Here is a 25564-nt window from a genome sequence, read left to right as displayed (position 1 = left end):
CTCACGGCGCTGAGGACCCTGGTTCGATCCCGGCCCGGAATCCTTGTCCGTGTGGAGTTTGCACATTCTCCCTGTGTCTGCGTGGGTCTCACCCCCACAACCCAAAGGTGGGCAGGTTAGGTGGATTGGCTACGCTAAATTGCCCCTTAATTGGAAAAAAAAATTAGGTACTCTAAATTTATTAAAAAAAAACTACAGAGCAGTCGGTTCAATATCAGTGATGGGTAAGGTTTTAGAAAGAATAATTAGGGAAACAATCAACAGTTGGTCTGAGAGGTTTGAGTTAATTAAGGTGAGGCGTGGATTTGAAAAACGGCAGATAATTGTGTTTGACTAATCAGTTTTTAATGTTTGGATGAAGTAACAGACGGTTAATGAAGGGAATGAGGGAATGCGGTGGATTGTGTCTGTATGGATTGCCGTTTTTTAAACAATGCAGGCTCTGAGAATAGGAGGGTCCAGTTTGAGCTTGGAATAAAATTGGCTGAAGGATGGGAAACTTTGAAATCTTGGTAGATGACTTTGCCCTTGTCAAAGAAATGCTTGTAATGGATACTTGGACTGGAACATATTCAATGGTACGTAAACAGAGTTGAGCACAATGTCACCATATGCAGATAATAATCTTTATTAGTGTCACAAGTATGCTTACATTAACACTACAATGAAGTTACTGTGAAAATCCACTAGTCGCCACACTCCGGCGCCTGTTTGGGTACACAGACGGAGGAATTCAGAATGTCCAAATTAACCGAGCAGCATGTCTTTCGGGACTTGTGGGAGGAAACCGGAGCACCCGGAGGGAAACCCACGCAGACACGGGGGAGAACGTGCAGACTGCGCACAGACAGTGACCCAAGCGGGAATCGAACCTGGGACCCTGGAGCTGTGAAGCAACTGTGCTAACCACTGTTAATATGCTTTGCTAGAACTAGACAACTTCTTTGATGTGTGTGACTATCCTGCGTGTGGTATTATGCTCATGTGGTTTACTTGCTGTTTTCCCACTCCTATCCAAAATTGCTACATTAGGAATTGAAAGGTTTCTCATCGCTGATAGGATCCTCCTGCACATCAAAGGCATCACGGGCCACCCTTCTGGAGAGGAACTGTGAACTCCTGTTGTGCCACACCAATCAGTTGAATACGGAGGACCAGCATGCAAGGCTTGTCCAGCAGCTCTGATAGTGTACAGTCAAACTTTGCAGCCCAGACAAAAATGTTGGCGGGGGGGAGATTGGGGAAGCCAGGGTTTTGCATTCTCTACCGGCAGGGCATACAGCACCATACAGTCGGGAGCAAAGGGGATAATTCACAATTGCCGTTTTCTGTTGATGGCATCATGGTGCTATTTACAACCATGGAATATATAATTGTCCAGTTCACGATCTGTGCAAGGCATGCTTGGTTTTTTTTGATACACAAAGACTGTATCTACCTCCCTATCTCTCTAACCACCTGGAACCTTCCGAGAGACCTGTGCTCTTCCAGTTCTTCTCTTTGCAGTGTCCTGATTCTAACTGCTCCACCACTGGTGGCGTGCCTCCTGCTGCCTTAACCATAGGAAGCTCTGAGGGACAAATTGGCGTGGTGGATTGGGGAAACTGTTATAAAATATGACCGGCAATGGCAAATTTAAAGAAACTAAACAAAGTGGTCTTCCAACTAATCAAGGATATGTTAGATTATAGTATCTCTACAGTGCAGAAGGAGGCCATTCCAACCCATTGGGTCCACACCGACCCTCTGAAAGAGCACCCTATCTAGGCTCAATTCCCCTGCCCTATCTCCGTAACCCACCTACCACTAAGGGGCAATTTATCATGGCCATCCACATAGCCTGCACATCTTTGGACCGTGGAGGAGGAAACCGGCGCATCTGGAGGAAACACACACACGGTGAGGAAGTGCAAACTCCCACACGGTCACCCGAGGTTGGAACCGAACCTGGGTCCCTGAGCTGTTAAGACAACAGGACAGAGACAGCAGTGTTAACCACTGTGTCACTCTGCTGCCCTCAATTGAAGAGGTGCATTTAGTTGTTAAAAACTGGTAAGCTTGAGGATTGGGAGCATTGTAGAATTGTGCAAAGGAGAACGAAGAAAAGGATTGAGAAAAGGAAAATAGAATACGAGTGTAAAACAGCGGAAAACAAAGAAGGACATGGGGCCTCCGGTAGCATGGTGGTTAGCATCCATGCTTCACAGCCTCCAGGGTCCCAGGTTCGATTCCCGGCTGGGTCACTGTGTGGAGTCTGCACGTCCTCCCCGTGTGTGCGTGGGTTTCCTCCGGGTGCTCCGTTTTCCTCCCCACAGTCCAAAGATGTGCGGGTTAGGTGGATTGGCCATGCTAAATTGCCCGTAGTGTAAGGTTAATGGGGGGGATTGTTGGGGTTACGGGTATACGGGGTTACGTGGGTTTTAAGTAGGGTGATCATTGCTCGGCACAACATCGAGGGCCGAAGGGCCTGTTCTGTGCTGTACTGTTCTATGTTCTGTGTTCTATGACAGTGAAAGCTTCTATAGGTATGTAAAAAGGAAAGGATTAAGCAAAACACAAAAACTAGTGTGAGTCCATTTCAAGCAGAGTCAGGAGAATTTCTATTGGGACAAAAAAATGGCAGAGAAACTAAACCTCGTGTCCGACTTCATGAGGAAGATTCTTGCGTGACCGGCTCTCGGAACCAGGAGGGAGGGGTTTAGCACAGGGCTAAGGAGCTGGCTTTGAAAGCAGACCCAGGCAGGCCAGCAGCACGGTTCAATTCCCGTACCAGCCTCCCCGAACAGGTGCGGGAATGTGGTGACTAGGGGCTTTTCACAGTAACTTCATTTGAAGCCTACTTGTGACAATAAGCGATTTCATTTTTTTTTCAAAGACTTGAGAATATTTTTACCAACACAAAGGAGGGATGATGAGGAACTCTCCTCCAGAGGAGTGTGCAAGAACATAGAACGTACAGTGCAGAAGGAGGCCATTCGGCCCATCGAGTCTGCACCGAACCACTTAAGTCCTCACTTCCACCTCATCCCCTTAACCCAACAACCCCATCCAATCTTTTTTGGACACTAAGGGCAATTTAGCATGTCCAATCCACCTAACCTGCCGTCTTTGGACTGTGGGAGGAAACCGGAGCACCCGGAGGAAACCCACGCAGACACGGGGAGAATGTGCAGATTCTGCACAGACAGTGACCCAGCAGGGAATCGAACCTGGGACCCTGGCGCTGTGAAGCCACAGTGCTAACCACTATGCTGCTGTTCTGATGAACTGCGCCTCAATGGAGGTACAGCAACGCCATGCTCCCTCATCATTCACCTTGGAAATCTGAAGTTTCTTCATTTTTCAAGATTCTAAAATGGCCCAGAGGGAAAAAAAGTCAAGGGACTAATGTAAATGTGGAACTGCAAAATATTAATATTAGATTTTAGAAAAGTACTAGAAATATTAATGGGACTTAAATAGATAAATCCCCAGGACTTATCCTGACAGTCTGGGAATAAAGGGCAGGACATTTAGGGCAGCCTCTTCACCGAGGCTGGTGAAGCAGTTACATGTGTTGTAGATAAACGGGGAAGAGATGGATGTACTATATTTAGATTGAAAGAAGGCACTTGATGAGGTACGGCATCAAAGGATATTGTTAAAAATTGAAGCTCATGGTGTAGGCGGTAACATTGGCATGGATAGAAGATTGGCTGGCTAACAAAACAAGAATTTATATAAATGGGTCATTTTCACGTTGGCAAGATGTAATGAATGGGGTGGCACAGGGATAAGTGCTGGACCTCAACCTTTTACAATTTATATAAATGACTTGGGTGGACTTCCGGTGGAGGCCATGGAGTGAGTGGTCGCACATTTGGTGGCTCTCGCTCGTGGGGCGTGTTTCGCACTTTTTCTCCGATTAACAGGTGGATGTAAGGCGGAAAAAAGTTGCAGGAGAGTAAGGGGAAGGGATTGACCCTCTGGTGTAAGGAGCTGAGGGCCGGAACCAGTCGAAAAAAGAGGGATTCAGTCGGTTGGAGCTGGTGCGGCGCCTGCGACGCACGTGGAGATGGCAGGAGGGACAGGGAGCGACCCTGCCAGCTCAGTGGTCGACGGACCAGCTGGTGAGTTTCTTGAATGAGAAGTTAACCCAGCAACGGAAGGAGAGTCTGGAGGACCTGGCCCCGGGTGGTGGATTCGATCAGGGCGATGGTCGGCCGCGTGTTAAACAAAGCTGAAGGCCCACGGTCAGGAGATCCAGAAGATGGAGGAGGTGGCGGGGGGAACACGCGGAGCAGTTTACCTCGATGGCAGTGGAGACAGGGCTGATGTGCGATCTACAGGGCAGCTCCAAGAAAAGGTCCAGTACCCGAGAGCTGGTCACGGAGGCAGATTATTCGGATTGTGGGCCTGCAGGAGGGCAGTGAAGGAGTCGATGCTGGCACGTATGTGGGGAGGATGCTGGAGAAGCTGCTGGGAGAGGGAGCATTCGCACGGCCTTTGGAGGTGGATCGAGCGCACAGGGCGCTGATGAGGAAGCCCCAGGGGAATGAGCTGCCAGGGCGATAGTGCCTTTGCACCAGGTCATGGCAAGGAGCAAATAATAAGGTGGGCTAGGCAGACGAGGGCGCTGCACCTGGGATGGCGGTGGATGAAATCCTAGTGTACCAGGACCTGGGTGCAGAGCTTGCCAAGAGGAGGGCGAGCTTCAACAAGGTCAGGGCGCCCCTCCCAAGTTTGAGCTACTGTACCCGGCTCGTCTGCGGGTGACCTACGAAGGCTGGGAATGTACTTTGGTTCGGCGGAGGAGGTGGTAGATTTTTGTTAAAAGACAATGGACTGGCAGGAGAAGGTGGACTTTGAGCTTTGGTGGAGATGCTGTGGTGATGATGCTGTTGACTATGTTTGGGTCCATTTCCCGTCCCAGCCTCCTCGAACAGGCGGAATGTGGCTGGCTAGGGGCTTTCCACAGTAACTTCATTTGAAGCCTACTTGTGACAATAAGTGATTTTCATTTCAATTATCGTTTTTCTTTTTTGGCTTCAGGTTTGTTCTTGAAAGAAATGAAATGAAACACTCTTTGTTAGGGGAGGGAGATTGGTCTCTTTGTTTGGGCTTGGGAGGGCTTATTTTTGCTTGTTTTGCACAATGAAGTTTTTGTCCTCTGCCTCCTTGGTGGACCGGACATGGATTTTGCTGGGATTTCTTCGTGTTGGGTAAGACATTGTTGGCAGGGGGTGATAGATGTTGAGTATTCGGAAATAGTGGTGTGGACCATGCCCTGCGCTGGATGGATTTACGAGTGAGCAAGGGGAGCGTTCCAGCACTCGCAACTGGGGCTGGATGTGGACTGTGAGCAGAGGAAGAGGTCTGCGAGGGGGTGAGGAAGGCCATCCGGGGTACTGTTGAGATTCATGACACGGGGGGAGGCTACGGCAAGTACAGTTTGGGAGGTGCTGAATGCAGTGGTCGGCTGGGAGTTTTATTTAGATTCGGGCACACAGAAGGCAGAGCGGGGTTGAAGATAGAAAGGCGAGTGGACGAAATCCTGCAGGTGGACAGGAGATATGCAGAGGCCCTGGAGGAATGCTGTTAAAGGAAAGCCTAAGGCTGCAAATGGAATTCGGGCTCTTATCCACGGTTCAGGCGGTAGGGCAGTTGTGAAGGGTGAGAGGGGCGGTATAGGAGTCTGGGGAGAGAGGGGCGGTATAAGAGTCTGGGGAGAGAGGGGCGGTATAGGAGTCTGGGGAGAGAGGGGCGGGACAGGAGTCTGGGGAGAGAGGGGCGGTATAGGAGTCTGGGGAGAAAGTGAGCAGGATGTTAGGGAAGCAGAAGGCAGCGAGCGAGATTGGGAAAGAGTTGGGCACAGCTGGGAATACTGTCTTGGACTCGGCGGGGGTGATGAGGTGTTTTAGGGAGTTTTTACACCAAATTGTACGAGTCGGAACCCCCAGCCGGGGAGGAGGGGATGAGGCGGTTTCTGGGAGGGTTGAAGTTCCTGAAGGTGGATGAGGAGCTGGTGGAGGGCCTGGGGTCCCAATTGGGCTTGTAGAAGTAGGAGAGGGGTTGGAGGTGATGCAGTCGGGTAAGGTCCCAGGACCGGACAGGTACCCGGTGGAATTTTCTAAGAAGTTCTGGGGGGGGGGGGGGGGGGGGGGGTGTTGGTGTTGGGACCGTTGCTGGTAAGGGTCTTCAATCAAGCAATGGAGTTGGAGTGCTCTCCTGACGTTGTCATAGACGTCTATCTCCCTCATTTTAAAGCGGGATAAGGACGCGGAAAACTGTAAGTCATACAAGCTGACTTTCCTTGTTAAATGTGGATGCCAAACTATTGGGGAAGATCCTGGGCACAAGGATTGAAGACTGTGTCCCAGGGGTAATAGGGGAAGACCATACGGAGTTCCTTAAGGGGCGGCATTTGGCGACCAACATTAGGAGGTTGCTTGATGTAATTATGATGCCTCCAGAGGGGCGCGAGGTTGAGGTGATGGTGGCAATGGGTGCAGAGAAGGCCTTTGATCGGGTGGAGTGGGAATCCTGGGGCGGTTTGGTCAGGGATTTGTGGATTGGGTCTGGTTGCTATGCCAGGCACTGGTGGCGAGTGTGCAGTCGGTAGCACAGTGGTTAGCACTGTTGCCCCACAGCTCCAATGTCCCAGGTTTGATTCCCGGCTTGGGTCACTGTCTGTGCGTGGGTTTCCTCCGGGTGCTCCGGTTTTCTCCCACAGTCCAAAGATGTGCGGGTTAGGTGGACTGGCCATGCTAAATTGCCTGTAGTGTCCAAAAAAAGGTTAGGTGTAGTTACGGGGATAGGGTGGAGGTGCCGGAATAGGGTGGAGGTGTGGGTTAGGTAGGGTGCTCTTTCCAAGGGCCGGTGCGGACTCGATTGGCCAAATGGCCTTCCTCTGCAGTGTAAATTGTATGAATCGGGTCAGATCAGACTATTTCAGGTTGCACCGGGGGACGAGGCAGGGATGTCCTCTTTCCCCACTGTTGTTTGCCTTGGATATGGAGCCGTTGGCATTGAGGATGTTGGGGGGGGGGGGGGGGGGGGGTCTGGCAGGGGAAGGACGGGCCGTGCGTTGCGATGAGGAATTTTTTCCTCCCAAAAGGTCAGTAACCCTGGAACACACTTTTTCCAAAGGCAGTGGAAGCAGAATCTTTGAATATTTTTAAGACAGAACTCGATAGATTCTTGATTAACAAGGAGGTGATATCGGGCAGAGGCAGGAATGTGGGACTGAGGTTACAATCGGATCAGGCCTGATCTTTTAATTCTTTCACTGGATGTGGGTGTTGCTGCCTGGGCTAGCATTTATTGCCCATTCCTAATTGCCCTTCAGGAGGTATTTAAGATTCAACCACATTGCTGTGTGTCTGGAGTCACATGTAGGTCAGACCAGGTAAGGATGGCAGATTTCCTTTCCTAAAGGACATTAGTGAGCCAGATGGGATTTTATGACAATCTACAATGGTTTCATGTCCTCATTAGACTTTTGATTCCAGATCTTTATTGAGTTTAAATTTCACCATCTGCCATGGTGGAATCCAAACCTGGGTTCCCAGAACATTATCCTGGTCTCTGGAGTACTTATTTTGGGGTGTTTCAAGTAACCAAGTAACTAAATCAAATATGTTGAGGGACATATTTTTCATAGAATTTACAGTGCAGAAGGAGGCTATTCGGCTCATCGTGTCTACACTGGCCCTTGGTAAGAGCACTCTACTTAAGCCCACACCTCCACCCTATCCCCATAACCAGGTAACCCCACTTATACCTTTTTTTTGGACATAAGGGCAAATTAGCACGGCCAAACCACCTAACCCGCACAACTTTGGACTGTGGGAGGAAACCGGAGCACCCGGAGGAAACCCACGCAGACACGGGGAGAACGTGCAGACTCCACTCAGACAGTGACCCAAGCCGGGAATCGAACCTGGGACTCTGGGAGCTTTATTAACCCTCTTAATCACGCTTTGGCTTGACATTTTAAGTTTGATTTGTGATTCGTTCTTTGCTAACCACTGTGCTAAAGGACAGCCCCATAAATAGATACTGCCTCAAACAACTAATCACAAATGAAACTTTAAATGGCAAGCCAAAGTGTTATTAAGAGGATTAGTAAGGCTCCCCAGTCCTCGTGGTGCCCACTGGGCCCAGAAACATAAAAAAATAAGAGCAGGAGGAGGCGATTCGGCCCTTCAGGCCTGCTCCACCGTTCATTATGATCATGGCTGATCATCCAACTCAATAGCCTAATCCCGCTTTTCCCCGGATCCTTTGATCCCCTTTACCCCAAGTGCGATATCTAACTGCTTCTTGAAAACCATACAAGTTTTGGACTTCACTACTTCCCAGACTCGATATATGGACCAAATGCAGGCAATTGGGACTAACTTTGTGGTTAAAAACTGGGCGGCATGGACAAGCTGGGCAGAAGGGCCTGTTTTCACGCTGTAAACCTCTGACTGGTAACGAATTCCACAGGCTCACCACTCGCTGGGTGAAGAAATTTCTCCTCATCTCTGTCCTAATGGTCTACCATGTATCCTCACACCCACCATTGGGAGCATCCTTCCTGCATCTACCCTGTTCAATCCTGTTAGAGTTTGACAGGGGAGGTTTAGCACAGTAGACTAAACAGCTGGCTTGTATTGCAGAACAAGGCAGCAGCGTGGGTTCAATTCCCGTACCGGCCTCCCCGAACAGGTGCCGGAATGTGGTGACGAGGGGCTTTTCACAGTAACTTCACTGAAGCCTACTGGCGACAATAAGCAATTATTATTATTGTTATTATAGGTTTCTATGAGATCCCCCTCATTCTTCTGAACTCCAGTGAATACAATCCTAAGTCTGGTAAAGCACAGTGGTTAGCACAATTGCTTCACAGCTCCAGGGTCCCAGGTTCGATTCCCGGCTGGGTCACTGTCTGTGTGGAGTCTGCACGTCCTCCCCGTGTGTGCGTGGGTTTCCTCCGGGTGCTCTGGTTTCCTCCCACAGTCCAAAGATGTGCGGGTTAGGTGGATTGGTCACGCTAAATTGCCCTTAGTGTCCTAAAAGGTTAAGTGGGGGTTGCTGGGGATAGGGTAGATACGTGGGCTTCAGTAGGGTGATCTTTGTAAGGGCTGGTGCAGACTCGATGGGCCGAATGGCCTCCTTCTGCACTGTAAATTCTATGAAAAAACCTTCGCTGCACTCCCTCGAGAGCAAGAACATCCTTCCTCAGAAAAGGAGACCAAAACCGCACACAATATTCCAGGTGTGGCCTCACCAAGGCCCTGTATAATTGCAGCAAGACATCCCTGCCCCTGTACTCTAATCCTCTCGCTATGAAGGCCAAGCTAAACCTCGTGTCCGACTTCATGAGGAAGATTCTTGCGTGACCGGCTCTCGGAACCAGGAGGGAGGGGCTGGTTTAGCACAGGGCTAAGGAGCTGGCTTTGAAAGCAGACCAAGGCAGGCCAGCAGCACGGTTCAATTCCCGTACCAGCCTCCCCGAACAGGCACCAGAATGTGGCGACTAGGGGCTTTTCACAGTAACTTCATTTGAAGCCTACTCGTGACAATAAGCGATTTTCATTTCATTTCATTTCTCCTCTCCCAGGCAAGTGGCAAAGACCTGTAGCCAGGATGCAGGCTTGTCTCCTTGGGACCGAGCGGGATTGGTACCTCCGGATTATTCCTCCTCCAGTAGATGGAGGTGGGGGAGGAGCTGCTCATCAGAGATGAAGGGCAGAATGTTTGATTGGATTTATTATTGTCACATGTATTAGTATACAGTGAAAAGTATTGTTTCTTGCATGCTCTATAGACAATGCAAACCGTACATAGGGAAGGAAGGAGTGACTGCAGAATATAATGTTGCAGTCATGGCTAGGGTATAGAGAAAAGATCAACTTAATACTGGTAGGTCCATTCAAAAGTCTGATGGCAGTAGGGAAGAAGCTGTTCTTGAGTCGGTTGGTACGTGATCTCAACCTTTGGTATCTTTTTCCTGACGAACGAAGGTGGATGAGAGTATATCCGGGGTGCGTGGGTCCTTAATTATGCTGGCTGCCTTTCTGAGGCAGCGGGAATTATAGACAGTCAATGGATGGGAGGCTGGTTTGCGTGATGGACTGGGCTACATTCACGACCTTTTGTAATTTCCTGCGGTCTTGGGCAGAGCAGGCTCCATACCAAGCTGTGATACAACCAGAAAGAATGCTTTCTATGGTGTGTCTGTAGAAGTTGGTGAGGGTCTTATCAGACGTGGCAAATTTCCTTAGTCTTCTGAGAGAGTAGAGTCATTGGTGGGCTTTCTGAACTATAGTGTCAGCATGGGGGGGGGGGAGGGGGCAGGACAGGTTGTTGGTAATCTGGACACTTAAAAAAACTAGGTGTTGTTGGTAATCTTGACACCTAATGTTAAAGAATAGCCGCTGGATGGTGGCCTCGGGTGTCCACCACCAAGAAGGCCTCCGCCACCGTGAGCCCCTTTACCAGGGGGAGGTGGACCACTCGCTCCGTCTTCAGGAAGAACACTGCTTTCCCAGACATCTTTGAGACTGTGGCAATGGCCGAGGGGTCGACCTTTAGGGAAAAATGAAGAAACAGAGAGGGAGGCGGGAGAAGAAGAGTTTCTTCATGTCGGTGAGGGAGGACAGGATCTTCAGCCCAGGAGGGACCCAAGTAAACTCCACGGCAGTCTTCACCTCTCTCTCCCTCCCCACCTCAGCGCATTCAAAAGCAAGGGAGACAAATTTCCCCATCCTTCACGAAGCTCCAATCTTCTGCTGCTTGTGTTGCAAGCTCAGACTTTCAGGCCATAGGTCCTAGGGTTCTGTAGATGTTGAAATTCAGGGCAGCAGGCCCGGTCCCAGGGTCCAAACCCAGCAGTCCTAGCCCCTCTCTCCAATTGCAGCTCAGCGCAGTGTGCTCCCAGTCAGCAGTTCTGTAGATCTTTCAGTAATGGCTCAGGTCAGCAAAGGTGCAGTCAGGCTCGAATGGCCTGCTCCTGCTCGTAGTTCATATGTAGAATCATAGAATCTGTGGCACAGAGACAGGCCCTTTGGTCCAAACTCCATGCCAACCAAAAAGCCCATCTGAGCTAACCCAATTTGACCCATATCTCTAAACCTTTCCTCTATGGAAGGAGGAATTTAGGCAGAGACTATTTTCTAAATGGGGAAATGCTTCGGAAAGCAGAAGCACAAAGGGACTTGGGAGTCCTTGTTCACAATTCTCTTAAGATTAATGTGCAGGTTTAAGTCGGCAATTAAGAAGGCAAATGCAATGTTAGCATTCATGTCAAGAGGGCTGGAATACAAGACCAGGGATGTACTTCTGAGGCTGTATAAGGCTCTTGTCAGACCCTATTTGGAAGGATGTGCTAGCCTCGGAAAGGGTCCAGAGGAGGTTCACAAGAATGATCCCTGGAATGAAGAGCTTGTCGTATGAGGAACGGTTGAGGACTCTGGGTCTGTACTCGTTAGGAGTTTAGAAGGATGAGGGGGGATCTTATTGAAACTTACAGGATACTGCGAGGCCTGGATAGAGTGGACGTGGAGAGGATGTTTCCACTTGTATGAAAAACTAGAAGCAGAGGACACCATCTCAGACTAAAGGGACGGTCCTTTAAAACAGAGATGAGGAGGAATTTCTTCACCCAGAAGGTGGTGAATCTGTGGAACTCTTTGCCGCAGAAGGCTGTGGAGGCCAAATCACCGAGCACCTTTAAAACAGAGATAGATAGGTTCCTGATTAATAAGGGGATCAGGGGTTATGAGGAGAAGGCAGGAGAATGGGGATGAGAAAATATCAGCCATGATTGAATGGCGGAGCAGACTTGATGGGCCGAGTGGCCTAATTCTGCTCCTATGTCTTGTGGTCTATCCATGTATCGGTCAAATACCTTTTAAACGTTGTCAATGTCCCTGCCTCAACCACTTCCTCCGACAGCTCATTCCACATACGTACCATCCTCAGGAAAAACATTGCTCCTCAGATTCCCATTAATTCTTTCCCCTCTGAACTTAAACCCTTGCCCTCTAGTTCTCCATTCCCCAACCCTGGGAAAAAGACTGAGTGCATTAATCCTATTCATGCCTTTCATGATCTTATTCACCTCTATAAGATCACCCCTCAGTCTCCCACGCTCCAAAGAAAAAAATCCCAGCCTGTCCAATCTCTCCCTGTGACTCAGTCCCTTGAGTCCTGGCAACATCCTTGTAAATCTCTTCTCCCACTCAGTTTAATCACATTTTTCCTATTGCAAGGCGAGCAACACTGAACACAATACTCCAGGTGCGGCCTCACCAACGTCCTGTACAACTGCAACGTAACTTCCCAACTTCTATATTCACTACCCTGACTGATGAAGGCCGGCATGCCAAAATCCTCCTTCACTGCCCTATCTACCAGTGACTCCACCTTTAGAGAACCATGCACCTGAACTCCAAGGTCCCTCTGTTCCACGATACTCCCTGAGGACCTACCATTCAATGTGAAAGTCCTACCTTTATTTGACTTTCCAAAATGCAACACCTAACACTTATCTGTATTAAACTCCATTTACCATTTCTCGGCCCACTTCCCCAGCTGATCAAGATCCTGCTGCAATTTTTTATCACCTTCCCCACTGTCTACAGTACCACCTATTTTAGTGTCATCTGCAAACTTACTGATCATGCCTTGTACATTCTCATCCAAATCGTTGATAGATAACAAACAGCAATGGGCCCAGCACAGACCCCTGAGACACACCACTAGTCAGGCCTCCAGTCCGACAAACATCCTTCTACCATTACCCTCTGCTTCCGACCATCAAGCCAATTATATATCCAGTTTGCCAGCTCTCCCTGGATTCCATGTGATCTAACCTTCCAGTGCAGCCTACCATGTGGAACTTTATCAAAGGCCTCACTGAAGTCCATATATAGTACGTCTACCGTCCTGCCCTCATCAACCTTCCTGGTCACTTCATCAAATAAATTTATACGGCATGATCTCCCATGCACAAAGTGATGCTGACTACTCCTAATCAAACCCTGTCTTTCCAAATGCCTGTATATCTTAACCCTCAGAATCTTCTCCAGTAACTTACCCACCACAGGTGTCAGGATTATTGGCCTATAATTCTCAGCTTTTTATTTGCCCTTCTTAAATAAGGGCACAACATTTGCTACCCCACTGTCTTCTGGTACCTCACCCGTGGCTAACGATGATGCCAATATCTCAGCCAGGGCTCCTGCAATTTCTTCTCTAGCCTCATTGTTCCTTGGATATACCTGGTCAGAGCCAGGAGATTTATCCACCTTCATTCATTTTAATACGTCCTCTACTGTAATGCGAACTGTCCCCAATATATCACCACTAACCGTCCCAGTTTCCCAAGTCTTCATGTCTTTCTCCGCAGTAAAGACAAAAGGAGAAATATTCATTGAGAACCTCGCACATCCTGCGGGTCCACACAGTGTGCGCACTTTGGTCCTTCAGGGGTCCTATTCTCTCTCTAGTTCTTTTTCCTTTAACATAAGACCATAAGACATAGGAGCAGAATTAGGCCACTCGGCCCATCAAGTCTGCTCCGCCATTCAATCATGGCTGATATTTTCTCATCCCTTATTAATCAAGAATATAAGAATCCCTTTGGATTCAGCTTAACCCTCTCGGCCAAAGCTATCTCATGCCCTCTTTTTGCCCTCGTAATTTCCATCTTTCTTTAAAAATAAATTTAGGAGACGGGTGGTGAAACCAATGGGGGGCGGGAGGGAGGAAGTGGGGGTATCATAGACTGATCCAGAGGGCAACAAAATGTACAGACAGTTAGTTCAATGAAGGACAAAACAAGCCTCTCTGTAAAATAAAGCAAATTAGCGCGGGCAAGAAAAATGTAATGTATATAAGTAACAACTGTTTATAAATGAGAAAAGCCAATAAAAACATTTTCAAAAGAAGAAATAAATAAATTTAGAGTACCCAATTAATTTTTTCCACTTAAGCAGCAATTTAGCCTGGCCAATCCACCTACCCTACACATCTTTGTGTTATGGGGGCGAAACATGTGGAAACTCCACACGGACAGTGACCCAGAGCCGATATCGAACCTGGGACCTCGGTGGATAGTAGTGCTAACCACTGTGCCACTGAGCAGCCCCCAATTTCCTTCTTGAGTATATTCCTGTATCCTCTGTACACCTCCAGGGACTGCTGCCTGCAGCTGAGTCATGCCACCTTTCCTGGCCAAAACCTCTATGTTTTGTCATCCAAGGTTCCCTATTCCTGCCAGCCTTGCTCTTCACCCTAACAGGAACATATCGACCCTGCACCCCAGCTATTTCACTTTTAAAGGCCTCCCACTTGCCGGAGGTCCCTTTGCCCTCAAACAAACATTCACGTGAATCCATGGAATTCCCTGCCCAAGAGGCTGTGGACAGTTGGTTGTTGAATATTGTCAATCATAGAATTTACAGTGCAGAAGGAGGCCATTCGGCCCAGCGAGTCTGCACCAGCCCCTGGAAAGAACACCCCACAAAAGCCCACACTTCCACCCAATCCCTATTATCCAGTAACTGCAATTGGTCGATTTCTAGCTGTTTAAAAACATCAAGGGATGCGGGGGTATTGCAGGAAAACTGTTGAAGTGGATGATCAGCCATGATCTCATTGAATGGTTGAGCGGGCTTGAAGGACTCAATGGTCCACTCCTATTTATGTTCTCTGTCAACCCCTCCCTTTGAATCCCTACTACTTTCTCCTTTTAAGACATTTCTTCAAACCTACTGTCAGCGGTCCCTGAATGGCTCTGTCAAATATTTGTTTGATAACACACAAGGTTAAGAAGATTGGGATTTATCCTAGGATTCTCTGGGAAGCCAGGGAGGAGATTGCCGAGCCTTTGTCCTTGATCTTTATGTCGTCTTTGTCGACAGGAATAGTGCCGGAAGACTGGAGGATAGCAGCAAATGTTGTCCCCCTTGTTCAAGAAGGGGAGTAGAGACAACCCTGGTAATTATAGACCTGTGAGCCTTACTTCGGTTGTGGGTAAAATGTTGGAAAAGGTTATAAGAGATAGGGTTTATAATCATCTTGAAAAAAACAAGTTGATTAGCGATAGTCAACACGGTTTTGTGAAGGGTAGGTCATGCCTCACAAACCTTATTGAGTTTTTTGAGAAGGTGACCAAACAGGTGGATCAGGGTAAAGCGGTTGATGTGGTGTACATGGATTTCAGTAAGGCATTTGATAAGGTTCCCCACGGTAGGCTATTGCAGAAAATAAGGAAGTATGGGATTGAAGGAGATTTAGCGGTTTGGATCAGTAATTGGCTAGCTGAAAGAAGACAGAGGGTGGTGGTTGATGGCAAATGTTCATCCTGGAGTTCAGTTACTAGTGGTGTACCGCAAGGATCTGTTTTGGGGCCACTGCTGTTTGTCATTTTTATAAATGACCTGGAAGAGGGTGTAGAACATAGAACAGTACAGCACAGAACAGGCCCTTCGGCCCTCGATGTTGTGCCGAGCAATGATCACCCTACTCAAACCCACGTATCCACCCTATACCCGTAACCCAACAACCCCCCCCATTACCTTACTTTTTAGGACACTACGGGCAATTTAGCATGGCCAATCCACCTAACCCGCACATCTTTGGACTGTGGGAGGAAACCGGAGCACCCGGAGGAAACCCACGCACACACGGGGAGGACGTGCAGACTCCGCACAGACAGTGACCCAGCCGGGAATCGAACCTGGGACCCCGGAGCTGTGAAGCATTTATGCTAACCACCATGCTACCGTGCTGCAGAAGGATGGGTTAGTAAATTTGCAGATGACACGAAGGTCGGTGGAGTTGTGGATAGTGCTGAAGGATGTTATAGGATACAGAGGGACATAGATAAGCTGCAGAGCTGGGCTGAGAGGTGGCAGATGGAGTTTAATGTGGAAAAGTGTGAGGTGATTCACTTTGGAAGGAGTAACAGGAATGCAGAGTACTGGGCTAATGGCAAGATTCTTGGTAGTGTAGATGAACAGAGAGATCTCGGCATCCAGGTACATAAATCCCTGAAAGTTGCCACCCAGGTTAATAGGGCTGTTAAGAAAGCATATGGTGTGCTAGCCTTTATCAGCAAGGGGATTGAATTTCGGAGCCACAAGGTCATGCTGCAGCTGTACAGGGGCTGGTTTAGCTCACAAGGCTAAATCGCTGGCTTTTAAAGCAGACCAAGCAGGCCAGCAGCACGGTTCGATTCCCGTACCAGCCTCCCCGGACAGGCGCCGGAATGTGGCGACTAGGGGCTTTTCACCGTAACTTCATTGAAGCCTACTCGTGACAATAAGCGATTTTCATTTTTCATTTCACATAACTCTGGTGCGGCCGCACCTGGAGTACTGCGTGCAGTTCTGGTCACCACATTATAGGAAGGATGTGGAATCTTTGGAAAGGGTTCAGAGGAGATTTACTAGGATGTTGTCTGGTATGGAGGGAAGGTCTTACGAGGAAAGGCTCAGGGACTTGAGGTTGTTTTCGTTAGAGAGGAGAAGGCTGAGAGGTGACTTAATGGAGACATACAAGATAGTCAGAGGGTTAGATAGGGTGGACAGTGAGAGTCTTTTTCCTCGGATGGTGATGACCAACACGAGGGGACATAGTTTTAAATTGAGGGGTGATAGATATAGGACAGATGTCAGAGGCAGTTTCTTTACCCAGAGAGTAGTAGGGGTGTGGAACGCCCTGCCTGCAACAGTAGTAGACTCGCCAACTTTAAGGGCATTTAAGTGGTCACTGGATAGACATATAGATGAAAATGGAATAGTGTAGGTCAGATAGGCTTCAGATGGTTTCACGGGTCGGCGCAACATCGAGGGCCGAAGGGCCCGTACTGCGCTGTAGTGTTCTATGTTCTATGTAAAAGTTGACCATTTGATCGTTTTCTGTTATTCCAACCGGGAAGATCCCCTGGTGGTGCCGGGCAGTGCCTGGCCCCCTCGCTGGTCAGTGCCGAGCCCCCTCACCCCTATACTGGGGTCTAGCTTTTGTGCTCAAGTTTGTGTAGTGTAGGGGCAGCACGGTGGCGCAGTGGGTTAACCCTGTTGCACCTCGGCGCCGAGGTCCCAGCTTTGGGTCACTGTGTGGAGTTTGCACATTCTCCCCATGTCTGTGTGCGTTTCGCCCCCACAACCCAAAGATGTGCAGGGTAGGTGGAGTGGCCACGCTAAATTGCCCCTTAATTGGAAAAATGCAATTGGGTACTCTAAATAAAAAAAAAAAGTTTGTGTAGTGTAACCTGAACCTGTGACCTACTGATTTGGAATTAAGAATGCTACTCCCTAATCCACAGCAAGGAATTCCAAGAACTCTCCAGGACCACCAAATGCTGGAGACGAGATGTCGATTGATTGATTTATTGTCACATGTACCGAAGTACAGTGACAAATATTTTTCTGCGGCCGAGGGAACGTACACAGTACGTACACAGTAGACAAAAGAATAATCGACAAAATCAATCGACAAATAAGTGATTGGTTACAGTGGGGAACAAGGGGCCAAACAAAGCAAATAGCAAGAGCAGCATAGGGTGTCGTGAATAGTGTTCTTACAGGGAACAGATCAGTCCGAGAGGGTGGCGTTGAGTCTAGTAGCTGTGGGGAAGAAGCTGTTCCTATGTCTGGATGTCCGGGCCTTTAGACGTCTGTATCTTCTTTTTTTAAATAAATTTAGAGTGTCCAATTCGTTTTTTTCTAATTAAGGGGCAATTTAGCATGGCCAATCCACCTACCCTGCATATCTTTGGGTTGTGGGGGCAAAACCCACACAGACATGGAGAGAATGTGCAAACTCCACACACACTGACCCAGAGCCGGGATTGAACCTCGGACCTTGGTGCTGCGAGGCAGCAGTGCTAACCACTGTGCCACCGCGCTGCCCCTGACTTCTGCATCTTCTGCCTGATGGAAGTGTCTGGGAGAGGGCAAAGCCTGGGTGTGAGGGATCTCTGATAATGCTGCATCTTGTTGAGCAATATCTGTATGAACTTAATGTTTCATTAATTAATTAGACACGTTTAGAACGCACTGCCACTCGATGCAACCATCTCTTGAAACAAAGCTCTCATCTCTATCTTTTGAGCATTAGAACAGGTGACTTGTCTGTCGTGCATTAAATCGGCACTCAACTGAGCACAGGCATCTCGCTCCCAAGTGCCAGATTCATTGCAGATATGATGCAGTGTTAAAATGTTGTGTATTTCTGTGCTGCAGTCTGAAACGGATCTAATGTTCTCATGACCGTGAGCTGTATTTATAGCATTAAACTGTGTGGACCCAAAAGGATGACACTGTAAAACTCCTCCTCCAATACTGAGGAGTGATGCACAAGATCTGGCATCACGTTTACCAATATTTAAACAGCTTTCAAGTTGGTCGTTGACCTGAAACATTAACTCTGCTTCTTTCTCCACAGAAGCTGCCAGACCTGCCTAGTTTTTCTCGCATTTTCGTTCTTTTTATTTGTTTCAAATTTCTTTCTAGACAAATTTCTGGGGAATATCAAGGTCGGGGAGGATGGGGATGAAATTATATCCACAAAAGACCAGGATGCACTCTGAGAAATTTATTCATCACTTTGCTCAAAACCCAGTAAGCTTGGGACTTAAAAAATCAACCACTGGCAGCCTGCTGTTACTCACACAGTGCAGAGGCATCACATTTATGGCATTGAGTTATGTCTTTACTGTGACTGAAGATTGGTGATATTTGATTTTCATATGATACCACCGTAAGAGTTTCACGTTGCAGATGAAGGAATGGGAGGATGGAATGTGGGGAATTGTCTTGGCCGTGAATACTTGATAATTGTCTGGCAGCAAAGGATCTGGTGGGATAGAGGATGACACTGTGAGATTACCATCGCTGCATTTCTGTAGAATGCAGAAATCCCTGAACCCATATCAGTGTATTATATGCATCATGCCAAGAGTGTCAGCGCAGAGTGTCGAACACACCGTGTCTCAGTATCACCTTGCTGATTTCAGAAAAATGACTGGTCGTTTCAATGTAATCTTAAAACCTTTTCGCAGATCGATTTTAAACATCAATTGTCCTTTTACACATGTAGTGCACTCCAGAAAGCGATCATTTGACTAACCTGGTCTCCATACAAGATGCCTCTTTACTCTCCTCACCGTTACCTATCAGCATAGCCTTCCCCTCTCCCTTATGCTGCCATTTCTATGTATCTGTTACTTGCTGCAACCACTTCTTGTGACAGAAAATTCCACATTCTTCTGTTTATCACATCCGATTAGTGTCTGCAGCCTGGGAAATCGTCCCAGTGTATTCCAGAGCAATGTTTTAAAAGGCTCTTTATAACAGGCCTCCGGATTTTCGGCGGGAGCAGGGGCCTGTCGGGCGGTTGCTAAACCCGAGACACTACACTGGTAGTGTCCCCCACCCTTCCACCTCCTCTAACCTAAGGGGTTGAGGGAATATCAGGTAAGCTCTTCCTTTTTCTTGTTTTTATCTAGAGGGGATGGCAGGGAAGGCAGTACAATGCTCCTCCTGCAGAATGTTTGAGGTGAGGGATGCCGTCAGTGTCCCTGCTGATTTCACCTGTGGGAAGTGCACCCAACTCCAGCACCTCAGAAACCGTGTTAGGGAACTGGAGCTGGATGAACATCCGATCATTTGGGAGGCAGAGGTGGACATAGATAGAAGCTTCAGGGAGGTAGTTACGCCAAAGAATAAAGATAGATGGGTGGCGGTGAGAGGGGCTGGGAGGAAGCAGTCAGTACAGGGATCCCCTGTGGTCGTTCCCCTTAGTAACAGGTATACCGCTTTGGATACTGGTGGGGGGGAACTTATCAGGGGTCAGCCATGGGGTACAGGTCTCTGGCACAGAGTCTGACCCTGTTGCTCAGAAGGGAAGGGGGGAGAGGAGAAGAACATTAATCATTGGAGACTCCATAGTTAGGGGGATAGATAGGAGATTCTGTGGGAACGAGAGAGACTTACGGTTGGTATGTTGCCTCCCAGGTGCCAGGGTCCGCGATGTCTCGGATCGTGTTTTTGGGATCCTTAAGGGGGAGGGGGAGCAGCCCCAAGTCGTGGTCCACATAGGTACCAACGACATGGGTAGGAAAAGAGATAGGGATGTAAGGCAGGAATTTAGCGAGGTAGGATGGAAACGTAGATCCAGGACAAACAGAGTTATTATCTCTGGGTTGTTACCCGTGCCACGTGCTAGCGAGTCGAGGAATAGGGAGAGACAGCAGTTGAACACGTGGCTGCAGGAATGGTGCAGGAGGGAGGGTTTCAGATTCCTGGACAATTGGGGCTCATTCTGGGGTAGGTGGGACCTCTACAAACGGGATGGTCTACACCTGGACCAGAGGGGTACTAATATCCTGGGGGGAGAGGTTTGCTAATGCTCTTCGGGAGGTTTTAAACTAGTTCAGCAGGGGATTGGGAACCTGAATTGTAGCTCCAGTATACAGGAGGTTAAGAGTAGTGATGTCACGAGTAAGGTTTCAAAGTTGCAGGAGTGTACCGGCAGGCAGGAAGGTGGTTTAAAGTGTGTCCACTTCAATGCCAGGAGCATCCGGAATAAGGTGTGGGAGCTTGCGGCATGGGTTGGTACCTGGGACTTCGATGTTGTGGCCATTTCGGAGACATGGATAGTACAGGGCGAGGAATGGTTGTTGCAGGTGCCGGGGTTTAGATATATCAATAAGCTCAGGGAAGGTGGTAAGAGAGGGGGAGGGGTGGCATTGTTAGTCCAGGACAGTATTACGGTGGCTGAGAGGACATTTGATGAGGACTCGAATACTGAGGTAGTATGGTCTGAGTTAAGAAACAGGAAAGGACAGGTCACCCTGTTAGGGGTTTTCTATAGGCCTTCGAAAAGTTCCAGAGATGTAGAGGAAAGGACTGCAAAGATGATTCTGGATAGGAGCGAAGGTAACAGGGTAGTTGTTATAGGGGATTTTAACTTTCCAAATATTGACTGGAAACACCTATAGTTCGAGTACTTTAGATGGGTCCGTTTTTGTCCAATGTGTGCAGGAGGGTTTCCTGATGCAGTATGTAGATAGGCCAATGAGAGGCGAGGCCGTATTGGATTTGGTACTGGGTAATGAACCAGGACAGGTGTCAGATTTGGAGGTAGGTGAGCACTTTGGTGATAGTGACCACAATTCGATTACGTTTACTTTAGTGATGGAAAGGAATAGGTATATACCGCAAGGCAAGAGTTATAGCTGGGGGAAAGGCAATTATGATGCGATGAGGCAAGACTTGGGATGCATCACCTGGAGAGGAAAACTGCAGGTGATGGGCACAATGGAAATGTGGAGCGTGTTCAAGGAACAGCTACTGCGTGTCCTTGATAATATGTACCTGTCAGGCAGGGAGGAAGTGGCCAAGCGAGGGAACTGTGGTTTACTAAAGCAGTTGAAACACTTGTGAAGAGGAAGAAGGAGGCTTATGTAAAGATGAGACGTGAAGGTTCAGTTAGGGCGCTTGAGAGTTACAAGTTAGCCAGGAAGGACCTAAAGAGAGAGCTAAGAAGAGCCAGGAGGTGACATGAGAAGTCTTTGGCAGGTAGAATCAAGGATAACCCGAAAGCTTTCTATAGATATGTCAGGAATAAAAGAATGACTAAGGTAAGAGTAGGGCCAGTCAAGGACAGTAGTGGCAAGTTGTGCGTGGAGTCCGAAGAGATAGGAGAGGTGCTAAATGAGTATTTTTCATCAGTATTCACACAGGAAAAAGACAAAGTTGTCGAGGAGAATACTGCACTAGAAGGGCTTGAGGTTCATAAGGAGGAGGTGTTAGCGATTCTGGAAAGTGTGAAAATAGATAAGTCCCTTGGGCCGGATGGGACTCATCCTAGGATTCTCTGGGAAGCTAGGGAGGAGATGGCTGAGCCTTTGGCTTTGATCTTTCAGTCATCTTTGTCCACAGGAATAGTGTCAGAAGACTGGAGGATAGCAAATGTCCCCTTGTTCAAGAAAGGGAGTAGAGATAACCCCGGTAACTATAGACCAGTGAGCCTTACTTCTGTTGTGGGCAAAGTCTTGGAAAGGTTTATAACAGATAGGATGTATAATCATCTGGAAAGGAATAATTTGATTAGAGATAGTCAGCATGGTTTTGTGAAGGGTAGGTCATGCCTCACAAACCTTATTGAGTTTTTTGAGAAGGTGACCAAACAGGTGGATGAGGGTAAAGCAGTTGATGTGGTGTATATGGATTTCAGTAAAGCGTTTGATAAGGTTCCCCATGGTAGGCTATTGCAGAAAATAGAGGCATGGGATTCAGGGTGATTAAGCAGTTTGGATCAGAAATTGGCTAGCTGATAGAAGACAAAGGGTGGTGGTTGATGGGAAATGCTCTGACTGATGTCCAGTTACTAGTGGTGTACCACAAGGATCTGCTTTGGGGCCGCTGCTGTTTGTTATTTTTATAAATGACCTGGAGGAGGGCATAGAACAGGGGTGGGCAAACTTTTCCGTGCAAGGGCCACATTCAGAAATTCACAATTTTAAAGGGCCGCATAGTATATTAAGTAAAATAATTAATATTTTAAATAGCCAAAATAAAAGTCTTTAAAGAAAAAAAAGCACATTTATTTGAAAAACAAAGTAACTCGGTAAGTAACAGACAATGTCAATGAGAATGAGGCATCTGACTGCAGTCATTTACCAGTTTGTTGAAATCAGGTGTCAAGTTGCTTGTGCTGATCCTTAACACTGACAGAAGCACAGCCTGGCCGAGTCAACCATAAAAACGCGCGTAGTGGGGTGGATGAGTGGGGCTGCCTTATTGGTCGATTTAGTTGGGTGTGCGACCTATAGGAGTCCAGGTTACAAACAATAATAAGGCTTATTGTTTGTAGCCTGGACTCCTATTGGTCGCACACCCAACTAAACCGACCAATGAGACAGCCCCACTCATACACCCCACTACGCGCGTTTTTATGCGGCCCGCCAATGAGGCGCCTGGAATCATAACCGGCGTTTTTGAAAAGCCGCCGGGGAAAAGCCGCTGAAGTAAATGCGCTTATTGAATAAGCGCATTTACTTCAGCGGCTTTTCCCCGGCGGCTTTTCAAAAATGCCGGTTATGATTCCAGGCGCCTCATTGGCGGGCCGCATAAAAACCTTTGTCGGGCCGTAGTTTGCCCACCCCTGGCATAGAATGATGGGTGAGTAAATTTGCAGATGGTCGGTGGAGTTGTGGACAGTGCAGAAGGATGTTACAAGTTACAGAGGGACATAGATAAGCTGCAGAGCTGGGCTGAGAGGTGGCAAATGGAGTTTAATGCAGAAAAGTGTGAGGTGATTCATTTTGGAAGGAATAACAGGAAGGCAGAGTACTGGGCTAATGGTAAGATTCTTGGTAGTGTGGACGAGCAGAGAGATCTCGGTGTCCATGTCCATAGATCCCTGAAAGTTGCCACCCAGGTTGAGAGGGTTGTTAAGAAGGCGTCCGGTGTGTTAGCTTTTATTGGTAGAGGAATTGAGTTTCGGAGCCATGAGGTCATGTTGCAGTTGTACAAAACTCTGGTGTGGCCGCATTTGGCGTATTGCGTGCAGTTCTGGTCGTCACATTATAGGAAGGATGTGGAAGCATTGGAACGGCTACAGAGGAGATTTACAAGAATGTTGCCTGGTATGGAGGGACGAGGAAAGGCTGAAGGGCTTGAGGCTGTTTTCTTTAGAGAGAAGGTGGTTAAGAGGGGACTTAATTGAGGCATACAAGATGATCAGAGGATTAGATAGGATGGACATTGAGAGCCTTTTCCCTCAGATGGTGATGTCTAGCACGAGGGGACATAGCTTTAAATTGAGGAGAGATAGATACAGGACAGATGTCAGAGGCAGGTTCTTTACTCAGAGAGTAGTAAGGGCGTGGAATGCCCTGCCTGCAACAGTAGTGGACTCGCCAACACTAAACACATTTAAATGGTCATTGGATAGGCATATGGATGATAAGGGAATAGTGTAGATGGGCTTTAGAGTGGTTTCACAGGATGGCGCAACATCGAGGGCCGAAGGGCCTGTACTGCGCTGTAATGTTCTATGTTCTAACAAGATAGCTAGTTACAGCTTTAAGCAAGCATCTGTGTCAAATTCCAGTATGTATTTATTAAATTAAAATGAGTACTGGAATTCAGGCTGTAATAATTCCAGGAGTCACGGGGTGATTGGCCAAATTGATTCATTTTACACAGAAAATAAAGCTGCTGCTGCAGCTTACAAAACAAGTGTCCCACCCCAGTGCTGCCTGGAACGGCCGGTTTGGCTCTGGGAGCCATATTTAAAGGTCCAGCTGGATGGGTCTCCACCCGCTCACCATGGCAACTCGGATTCCACAAAACCCGCAGGGAGATCAATCACTGAATCCCATGAGGGTTATCATGTTCCTCCTACCTGAAGACTGAATCATGCTCCTCATTCCTGTGGCGATCAGGCCTCTTTTCTCACTTGGCACAAAGCCTCAAGTCGGTGGTGATGGAACAGGATCATAGGACTGGGGATAATTGCTTCCTTGTTGAGTGCTACAGGCGGAAGCTTGTCTACGGTGCTGACCTCTGCTGGAGGATCTGTCTCCTTCATCTCCATTTCAGACTCTAGATCTTCATTGGGCAGAATGGCTCTGCTCCCCATCGGCTGTGTCACTTTGCTGGAAGTAGTTGCAATGGGAATCAAGGATGTCATCTCTGTTGGAGTGTGTTCCCTGCTTCTCAGGTGGTCCAGGTGCCTTTCCCTGACCTTCCCTTGGACTTTGACGTTTTAAGAAATCAGACCAGTTTTTTCCAGCATGACTCCTGCAATCCATTGGGAGCCATCTCCAAACTTAAACCACAGAAGGTGGCAGCTACATGTATAAGTCCTTTTAGGTCTTCTGATGTCCTCTCTTGGGTCGCCTGCTTTGACTCCACCCCCCCGGATGGGAAACAGCAGGGCCCAGCCTTGAGCACACTCATCCCATCAACAATTCCGTTGGTGTGACTCCCATCATCGTGTGTGCGGTGCGGTTCTATAATCAAAGAGGAACTGGGCCAATTGTGTATCCAGGGAAGCAGCAGGCTGTTTTATTCTTTGCGGTTTGGAATGTTTGAACTGTGTGCTCAGCCAGGCCATTGGACGATGGGTGGTATGGCGTTGTTCATACGAATGCCTGAAATTCCCCACTGGTAAAGTGGATACCACTATCAGGACCTCTGGTGTTCCGTGGGTACAGGAACTTTGTTAGAGTTTTTCGATTAAAGGTTTTGCTGGCACAAGGAGCTCTGCTTCACCTTATTCTCAATGCCTGTAATGTGCCTGGGATATCTTGGTGTCCAGTGTGTCATTCCGTCAGAATTGGGCTCCAGCCTGGGTGGGACGACCATTCGGGCTCCCCACAGCATGATGCCACCCTCTACACTCCGCTCTTGTTGTTTAGTGCGGATGGGCTTCATGTCACCCATGGGGTGTCCTCTGATTCTGCCGCTGAGGATCATACAGCGCAGTTTTGACAGTATGGAGCCCTTCTGGGTTCACGCTTGAATCTGTTTCGCAACCACACTGGCAAGGTATCCTGGAAGTTCAACGT

The 25564-nt window shown here is 48.1% G+C and overlaps 1 protein-coding gene across 1 annotated transcript in view; it reads left to right on the top strand.

Annotated features, from left to right (window-relative positions):
• Window positions 1-1036: 1036 nt before the first annotated feature.
• Window positions 1037-25564, top strand: part of LOC119977183 (F-box/WD repeat-containing protein 7-like) — a 267076-nt gene continuing 242548 nt past the window's right edge. The window contains exon 1 of the mRNA XM_038817862.1: window positions 1037-1189. Within this exon, the coding sequence (XP_038673790.1) occupies window positions 1160-1189 (30 nt within the window). The 5' untranslated portion in view covers window positions 1037-1159. The remainder of the gene's footprint in view (window positions 1190-25564) is intronic.

The sequence above is a fragment of the Scyliorhinus canicula genome, chromosome 14 (assembly GCF_902713615.1).
Source record: "Scyliorhinus canicula chromosome 14, sScyCan1.1, whole genome shotgun sequence".
Lineage (NCBI taxonomy): Eukaryota > Metazoa > Chordata > Chondrichthyes > Carcharhiniformes > Scyliorhinidae > Scyliorhinus > Scyliorhinus canicula.
The sequence above is the reverse complement of the archived record's forward strand: the minus strand, read 5'-3'. Positions and strand labels throughout refer to the sequence as shown.